Here is a 9,167-nt window from a genome sequence, read left to right as displayed (position 1 = left end):
CAGCTATTCGTGTAAATTGGGGCCGCCCATATACACGTTTCATTCAGCTAGACTGGGTTGACCAATCACGCTTCCTTTATTCACCAAATAAGCGCAGATCTAGGATCAGCCGAAGTTGCTCAACCAATTCAAATGTTTCTCTACGAATGATCTAGAAACAAACAAAACTGATCTAAAATCAGCACTGCAGGCCAACTTCTAGTTCCATGCCCAGCGCAATGTCAACAAGTTATTAACATAGTAACGACACCCAAAATGAAACGCTTTTTTTTTATTAATAGGAAGATATTTTTTGATTTACACAAACAAGATGCTAAATAAAAACATGAACATAAATAACCAGTATAAAACATCATCAATATTGCCAGTAATACTCCAAAATGCAATAGATTATAAACAGTCTATTTCTCTTCCGGTTTCTTTCTCCGCCGTCTGTGTGTCACCACGACTACTGAGGTAAGGGTTCAGAGTTTGAAGGTCAAGACACTTTGGAAGACGTGTTTTTCCGAGTGTATTCTGTCTCTATCCTATACCTCCCTAAACCTTCTTGGCTCAGCCTAGTTCACACATATACTTGCTCTGATACTACTATCATCAAAGCAATATATTTGTGAAAAATCTGGAGGCTTCAAATGCCTTGAAAGCAGCTGCATCTACACAAATAGCATCATACGACAACCGTCACTAGAGGAAGAGAGTAATTCTGCGACACAATAAAACATGAATGTGTCTTGCTCACACAGTGATCCTATTTGAATATAGTGTCTCTCTTTCAAAAAATACTATATGCTTCTTGCTTCTCAATGAAAGCGCCTCAGTACAAATGTTAATTTACTCAAACAATGAGTTACTTTTGCCTTGAGAGCTATTGCACACAACATGCAAATGGTACATTTGCCAATTTTGGAACTGTTGGATATAACAGACATACATATTGAACAAACACTTTTAGGTCATGTTTTGTTGAATCAGACAACCCTGTAAAATAATAACTTAGAATTTATATGTAACTAATTTGGCACAGGTCAATCAGTCAGTCAGCTATCTTGTTATTTACATTTACATTTACATTGTTGTGAAGTTAGTGAGCTATGCACTGATGAATGTCACTTATATCATACTGATTGTGATCACATATTAAACCATATGTCTAAGACTCTAAGGTAAGACAGTACTAGTTAAACATCTAATTAATAAATGCAATAACATTACTTAATTTATTCATTTTTTGGTTACCGTACGTTCAATTAATCCCCATTGGTCTGAATAATAATTGGTAGATGACAATTTGCGGTTGGAGGTTGAACCCTGTTACATAAGAGGCTACAGTAAGTGGTGAATGGTGGTGGTGATGAGATTTAGCAGAACAAAGGTCTTGGGGTTCAATAAAAACACTGGGTGTTGGTAATGACGGGTTATGAGGGATGGAACTCATAAAAATTCAAATGGGTTTAAACATGGGTTCAATCAAACTACAAACTGTAGTCCAGTCTCTTGAATCAATACATTCTCAGCTTCTTTGTTTCATACAGAGTTCCATCCCTCATAACGTGTAGCTGCGTGGAGTTCCATTGGCATTAGGGGTTTAGACAAAGATGATGCTGGGCGCTGTTGATAGGGGTTGTGAGGGTGAGCCCCGATCTGATCCTGATGAGCCTGAGGAGGAGGAAGAGTGACCGAGGAGATGCTCCTTCTCCCTGGGCAGGCAGGGCCCGCTGATGTGCTCGCTGTGGGAGTGGTAGAGACGCATGAAGGACAGGATGGAGTGGGTCAGCCACAATGCTGTCACACTCCACAGAGCAACCTGGAGAGAGCAAAAAAGATAATTAGCAGTTAAAGTATATATTATAAGTATTATTGAATAGAGAAAAAAAAGAGAAAGAGTTATTACACAATAATAATAATAATAATAACAATAATAATAATAACAATAATAATAACAATAATAATAATAACAATGATAATAAAAACAGCAACAATAATAATAACAGCAATAATAATAATAATAAGAAGAAGAGGGTGTAGGGGGAAATGGAGAGAGCACAGAGAGGGAGAGCAAAACAAACTAAGTCACAAGTACACTGACTCACTCATGTTAATGCAAAGCAGAGATTTCTATTTTGAGCAGGGAAAGCCCACTGGCATGAGATATGTTCTATGGAGGGCTACATACCTCTGCCAGAGTGAGCTCAGTGTAGAAGGAGGACGTCTCTACATCCAGGTACATGGGGACGGACTGGGATTCTGCACAGCTGCACGCCAACAGACAATTTACTGTCAATACTTGACATGGCAACAGTCAAACCCCTGCAGCTTGACCCTCACACTCACTGCAATGTATGCAACACACCGGTCGATGCACAGTACTAGGGCACAGAGTTTTTCCTGACCAAATGACCTGGCCTGGAAGACCCTAAAGTACGACCTGTTGATATGTATGCCTCAGTATATGAACATTACCTGTAGGGTCTGGTGTTGTCGTCTGTGACAGTGTTGCACCAGGAGGCCAGCCCCAGGGAGAGGGTGACACTAGCCCCTCCAGATAGGAACAACACACACAGGCTCAGGATCAGGGTCAGGAAGGCAGAGAACAAGGTGCTGGAAAATAAACATAGTAATAACATTGGTGACTGTGAACTACTGAAAACATTGTAATTTGACATAATACACTGTTATAACTATGTAATAGCAGTTACCTATGACACATAGGACTAACAATGCATTGCACAATTTGATATTTCCTAATGGTCATGTTTTTTATTATTATTATTATTATTATTACCAGGCTATTTATATCATTTATGTTTCCATTTGTATCGTTATTTATATATAGGCCTACTTTATGTACTATTGATTAACTATTTCAAAGCCCATGGAAAGTCTACTCACTCGTCAAGCCGTCCGTGGAGATAGAAGATGCTTCGCCAGCCCTGCGCAGCACCATACAGCACCGTGAAAACACCGACAAAAGTTGCGAACTGGCATGCAGCGGGTGGACCCCATTGCTGTACCACCAAGTGTGAAATCTCACCCTGTTCCACAGAAATGTCGGTTCGATTGTCCGTCCTCCAAGAACCAGTGGTGAAAAGCGCACAACGCCCTTTGAAAGCTGAGCCGTTTAGCGCCAGCGGGACAACCACCATCAACCCGGCCAGTACTGATAGGGTGTGAGCTGCGCAGTGAGCCACCAACAGTCGTCGATCAAGCTCCATATCCTAAGTCCAAAAGATCGATTAAAACGAACTAAATACAGGATATCTTCAGGCTGTACCGTCCCGTTTATTCGGTATTATCTTGAATTATTAAACTACCATGTGTCATATTTCTGAAAGAAAAACGGATATTTAAAGAACAGCCTGCACGCAAACTGGCATTACAACACTCCCTTCTCCTTACAAATATGCCAGTGACGCACTTGCATACGACACATATTGGAGCGTTGGACACATTTCCTAGATAAGAGATGCAGTGAATTGCTGTCAAAACGTTATCATTTTGCAAATGTATTATTTGACTCAATCAATTGAGTGGTACTTTTTAATCATGGTACTTTTTAATCAATCATTATCCATAATAGCGACAAATATGTGTTTTTTGAGTTATGTAAGATGCATGGGGCAGAATGTACAACAGGGTCGAAAGGGGGTACAAAGCCGACCCCCACCTCTTGTCATTTAAAGTCGGTCAGTAGGACAACATTAATCCGGTCAACCTTCCTAACAATGGACCATTGCAAAAGTCTGTCCAATAAATCATTTATAGGATTATGTCATATAAATAAGACATACTGCAGCCTAGGTCATCTACAATTTATGAATTATTGTATTTGTTCCAAACAAACTTCTACAAACTTCTAGCACTCTTCATTAATTCACCAAAGACATACACATTACACAATTTTACTTTACAGTATTGATGAACGCGCTTTCATTGACGAATGCATCACAGAGTCATGTCCATGTTACTACAGCAGGTGGCGCTAAAAAACAATAACATCAGTTCAGTTGCAGTCAAATAGGTTAGGTTACTCTTACCACAGAAGAAGAAAAAGCAGGAAGTGCTTGCCTGAACGCCAATGTTGTGATTGTTTGGATGTGCAGTAGCTAGGGGGACAAGTTCAAGTATTTTATTTGTCTTTTGTGTAAAGATCAATAGACTGTAAGGTGAGTCGCTATTACATTTTTTTATAACGGTCAACATATGACCATGTCAATTGGAAGTTGCCTTGCATCTTGTTCACTCGCATGCTTGTCTATCGCGCAAGCTAGCATAAAAAAACTACGTTTTTTCTTGTTAGCTCGTACAGGACCTAGGTAGACCACATATAACGCCTTAGTGAATAAGTTGAAATGACTAGAAGATATTGTGATTAACATCAAGGGAAGGCTTCAGATTTCAGGGCAATAGCACCTCCAGTTCTTTACTCATAAGAAATCACACGTTTTGTTGGTCACACACACATATTTAGCAGATGATATTGCGGGTGTAGCGAAATACTTGTGTTCCTAGCTCCAACAGTGCAGTAACGTTAGTATCTAACAGTTCACAACAGTACATACAAATGTCAAAGTAAACAATGGAATTAATAAATATATAAATATTTGGACGAGCAATGTCGGAGTGGCAGTGAGTAGAATACAGTATATACATATGAATTGAGTAAAACAGTATGTAAACATTATTAAAGTGACCAATGTTCCATGTCTATGTACATAGGGCAGCAGTCTCTAAGGTGCAGGGTTGAGTAACCGGGTGGTAGCCGGCTAGTGACAGTGACTAAGTTTTGTCTTGAGATTTAGTGTTGGTGTGTACCACCCAAGTAACACAACAATGTGTCTAGTCATCTAATATCATGTTTTCTCATGTACTTATGTTCCCATCACCACTGGCCATCAAGTACCATGGCGAGTCCAGAGCCACCAGGTGGTGAGATTATGGAGCTGGGGGCCGGGGCTGCAGTGGCAAGCTGTTCAGGCTCTTCTTCTACCAGCCCTGGCCCCTCAGGTGCCAAAGTAGACTCCCAGCTCCAAGATGCTGTCCACCTAAAAATGGAGGGGAACAAATTCTACAAAGAGAAAAACCTTCGGTCTGCCATTGGACGTTACCACCGTTCGTTGCTCGTTCTGCGTAGTTTAGACTCTGATGTCACTGCGGCAGTGAAGGGGTTTGGTCCTGAGGCTCCTATACTCACTGCAGGACAAGAAGAACTACTCAGGAACACACAGGTCGACTGCTACAACAATTTAGCAGGTATTACAGGCCTCAATAAGTGGCACGCAGTGAATAATCCTTTTAAAGTGATGTATAATGCTAAACACAATGCACAATCCCCCCTCTTTCTTGACTTTTTTTTCTCCCTTTTCTGTCTCACCCCCTTTCTCAGCTTGTCTGTTGCAGAGAGAATGTGTAGACTATACGCGTGTCCAGGAGTACAGCTTGCGGGTGTTGCAGTGGCGTCCGGGTGACATCAAGGCCCTGTACAGAGCAGGAGTGGCCTCTCTGCAGCTGGGAAACGCACAGAGTGCCAAGCAATATCTCACTCAGGCCAGCAAAGGACAACCCAATGGTAGCTCAGCTTTTTGACTGCTCTCCCTACCATAGCCTTTGAGTAAAACAAAACAGTTTATTGATGAGTTGTTAGGGCGTGTTATAGGCATACTATTCTATATCCCAACAGAATGAAGTAGATCACAATATATTGTATTATTTTTGTGTCTAAATGCTATTCCCATTCCCCTAATGTCGACTGAAATTTGAATAACTTTATTTGTCACTGTGTCTCTTTGACAGACACTAATGTGAGGAGGCACCTGCAGCAAGCGGAGGATAGGCTGAGCACAGAGTACCAGAAGGAGAAGGCTCTGTACCGAGGCATGTTCTCCTCCAGTCAGAGAGCCGGGGAGGGGGCCAGCGGAGGAGTCACCCAGAAATAAGTTCCCATCAGGAGGGATGTTCTGTTGTTCTGACCCTGAGGATTGAGAAGAGCAGTGGAGAAGAGGAAACAAACCTAGACTGGACACCTAAGAAGAGCTACAGCATGTTAGAGGGAATCGGCCTAAGCAAGGCCAGTTGGCTAATATTGATTACATAATATTTTGATCATATAATGAGTAGATATTTGCCTGATGACCAACAGGAAGCTACGTTGTTGAAGGTTCAAAAGAGTTGAAGGTCAAAGTGAGGGTAATAAAAGAGACTGTTTTGTGCACTGTTCAAACTCAAAGTCCTATTATGCCTTCTGAATGTGGTTGTTTCTGGTCTAATGATCAGTCAAGTTACTTTTTGTGTACAAAATGTTTTGCTTCAACTTAATAAATATTTTTTGAAATGACAGCGGTACACTGGCGTTACTACAGCGGTACACTGGCGTTACTACAGCGGTACACTGGCGTTACTACAGCGGTACACTGGCGTTACTACTGCGGTACACTGGCGTTACTACAGCGGTACACTGGCGTTACTACAGCGGTACACTGGCGTTACTACTGCGGTACACTGGCGTTACTACTGCGGTACACTGGCGTTACTACAGCGGTACACTGGCGCTACTACAGCGGTACACTGGCGTTACTACAGCGGTACACTGGCGTTACTACAGCGGTACACTGGCGTTACTACAGCGGTACACTGGCGTTACTACTGCGGTACACTGGCGCTACTACGGCGGTACACTGGCGCTACTACGGCGGTACACTGGCGTTACTACTGCGGTACACTGGCGCTACTACAGCGGTACACTGGCGTTACTACAGCGGTACACTGGCGTTACTACAGCGGTACACTGGCGTTACTACTGCGGTACACTGGCGCTACTACAGCGGTACACTGGCGTTACTACAGCGGTACACTGGCGTTACTACAGCGGTACACTGGCGTTACTACTGCGGTACACTGGCGTTACTACTGCGGTACACTGGCGTTACTACTGCGGTACACTGGCGCTACTACTGCGTTACTACTGCGGTACACTGGCGGTACACTGGCGCTACTACTGCGGTACACTGGCGTTACTACAGCGGTACACTGGCGTTACTACTGCGGTACACTGGCGTTTCTACAGCGGTGCACTGGCGTTACTACAGCGGTACACTGGCGCTACTACTGCGGTACACTGGCGTTACTACTGCGGTACACTGGCGTTACTACTGCGGTACACTGGCGCTACTACAGCGGTACACTGGCATTACTACTGCGGTACACTGGCGTTACTACTGCGGTACACTGGCGTTACTACTGCGGTACACTGGCGTTACTACTGCGGTGCACTGGCGTTACTACTGCATTACTACTGCGGTACACTGTCATTACTACTGCGGTACACTGGCGTTACTACTGCATTACTACTGCGGTACACTGTCATTACTACTGCGGTACACTGGCGTTACTACAGCGGTACACTGGCGTTACTACTGCGGTACACTGGCGTTACTACAGCGGTACACTGGCATTACTACTGCGGTACACTGGCGTTACTACTGCGGTACACTGGCGTTACTACAGCGGTACACTGGCGTTACTACTGCGGTACACTGGCGCTACTACTGCGGTACACTGGCGTTACTACAGCGGTACACTGGCGTTACTACAGCGGTACACTGGCGTTACTACTGCGGTACACTGGCGGTACACTGGCGTTACTACTGCGGTACACTGGCGCTACTACTGCGGTACACTGGCGTTACTACAGCGGTACACTGGCGTTACTACTGCGGTACACTGGCGGTACACTGGCGCTACTACTGCGGTACACTGGCGGTACACTGGCGTTACTACTGCGGTACACTGGCGTTACTACAGCGGTACACTGGCGTTACTACAGCGGTACACTGGCGTTACTACTGCGGTACACTGGCGGTACACTGGCGGTACACTGGCGTTACTACTGCGGTACACTGGCGTTACTACAGCGGTACACTGGCGTTACTACAGCGGTACACTGGCGTTACTACTGCGGTACACTGGCGCTACTACAGCGGTACACTGGCGTTACTACAGCGGTACACTGGCGTTACTACTGCGGTACACTGGCGCTACTACAGCGGTACACTGGCGTTACTACAGCGGTACACTGGCGTTACTACTGCGGTACACTGGCGGTACACTGGCGTTACTACTGCGGTACACTGGCGCTACTACTGCGGTACACTGGCGTTACTACAGCGGTACACTGGCGTTACTACTGCGGTACACTGGCGCTACTACAGCGGTACACTGGCGTTACTACAGCGGTACACTGGCGTTACTACTGCGGTACACTGGCGTTACTACAGCGGTACACTGGCGTTACTACTGCGGTACACTGGCGCTACTACAGCGGGTACACTCAGGTACACTGGCGTTACTACAGCGGTACACTGGCATTACTACAGCGGTACACTGGCGTTACTACAGCGGTACACTGGCGTTACTACAGCGGTACACTGGCGGTACACTGGCGTTACTACTGCGGTACACTGGCGTTACTACTGCGGTACACTGGCGTTACTACAGCGGTACACTGGCGTTACTACAGCGGTACACTGGCGGTACACTGGCGGTACACTGGCGTTACTACTGCGGTACACTGGCGTTACTACAGCGGTACACTGGCGTTACTACAGCGGTACACTGGCGTTACTACTGCGGTACACTGGCGTTACTACTGCGGTACACTGGCGTTACTACAGCGGTACACTGGCGGTACACTGGCGCTACTACAGCGGTACACTGTGGCGTTACTACAGCGGTACACTGGCGTTACTACAGCGGTACACTGGCGTTACTACTGCGGTACACTGGCGTTACTACTGCGGTACACTGGCGTTACTACAGCGGTACATTGGCGGTACACTGGCGCTACTACAGCGGTACACTGGCGGTACACTGGCGCTACTACAGCGGTACACTGGCGCTACTACTGCGAGGTGGATGGAAGTATTGAGAGTCAAATAAGTTGAATTATTTGCCTTTTATTAATAATAATAATCCAAGATACACACATTTGTTTCAAATAACATTTTATTCTTAATTATTACTTTATTGATATCCATTTCAAAATCCTGAGCACAATATTAATTTATAGAACATTTTGTTTGCTGATTTTGGTCTTTATAGCCAATATGATTGTACTTCAAAGGCAACATACAGTGTATAAACTTCTATTTGATATACACTCAGAGAGAACAAGC

At 44.6% G+C, this 9,167-nt stretch overlaps 2 protein-coding genes across 2 annotated transcripts; one reads left to right on the top strand and one right to left on the bottom strand.

Annotated features, from left to right (window-relative positions):
• Positions 1-256: 256 nt before the first annotated feature.
• Positions 257-3,413, bottom strand: zgc:153018 (Transmembrane protein 179-like). The gene is made up of 4 exons (XM_029748913.1): positions 2,890-3,413; positions 2,461-2,598; positions 2,174-2,252; positions 257-1,804 (listed from the first exon to the last, which is right to left on the bottom strand). The coding sequence occupies exons 1-4, from the start codon at positions 3,210-3,212 to the stop codon at positions 1,586-1,588; spliced, it is 759 nt and encodes a 252-aa protein (XP_029604773.1). The 5' UTR covers positions 3,213-3,413; the 3' UTR covers positions 257-1,585.
• Positions 3,414-4,029: 616 nt separating this feature from the next.
• On the top strand, positions 4,030-6,333 carry ttc9c (tetratricopeptide repeat domain 9C). The gene is made up of 4 exons (XM_029748914.1): positions 4,030-4,163; positions 4,898-5,250; positions 5,384-5,566; positions 5,791-6,333. Exons 2-4 carry the CDS (start codon positions 4,902-4,904, stop codon positions 5,931-5,933), a joined length of 675 nt encoding a protein of 224 aa, XP_029604774.1. The 5' UTR covers positions 4,030-4,163; positions 4,898-4,901; the 3' UTR covers positions 5,934-6,333.
• The last annotated feature ends 2,834 nt before the right edge of the window (positions 6,334-9,167 follow it).

Source organism: Salmo trutta, unplaced genomic scaffold, assembly GCF_901001165.1.
Source record: "Salmo trutta unplaced genomic scaffold, fSalTru1.1, whole genome shotgun sequence".
In the NCBI taxonomy this organism is placed as follows: domain Eukaryota; kingdom Metazoa; phylum Chordata; class Actinopteri; order Salmoniformes; family Salmonidae; genus Salmo; species Salmo trutta.
This window is presented reverse-complemented; position numbering and strand designations above follow the sequence as displayed.

Excerpts from the sequence above, each read along its gene's own strand:
- zgc:153018 (XM_029748913.1), bottom strand. The coding sequence starts at position 3,212 with ATGGAGCTTGATCGACGACTGTTGGTGGCTCACTGCGCAGCTCACACC. Across the intron at positions 2,599-2,889 it reads CTCCACGGACGGCTTGACGA|CACCTTGTTCTCTGCCTTCC; the intron begins GTGAGTAGACTT and ends TTTATTTTCCAG. Across the intron at positions 1,805-2,173 it reads CTGAGCTCACTCTGGCAGAG|GTTGCTCTGTGGAGTGTGAC; the intron begins GTATGTAGCCCT and ends TGCTCTCTCCAG.
- ttc9c (XM_029748914.1), top strand. The coding sequence starts at position 4,902 with ATGGCGAGTCCAGAGCCACCAGGTGGTGAGATTATGGAGCTGGGGGCC. Across the intron at positions 5,251-5,383 it reads CTGCTACAACAATTTAGCAG|CTTGTCTGTTGCAGAGAGAA; the intron begins GTATTACAGGCC and ends CCCCTTTCTCAG. Across the intron at positions 5,567-5,790 it reads CAGCAAAGGACAACCCAATG|ACACTAATGTGAGGAGGCAC; the intron begins GTAGCTCAGCTT and ends TCTCTTTGACAG.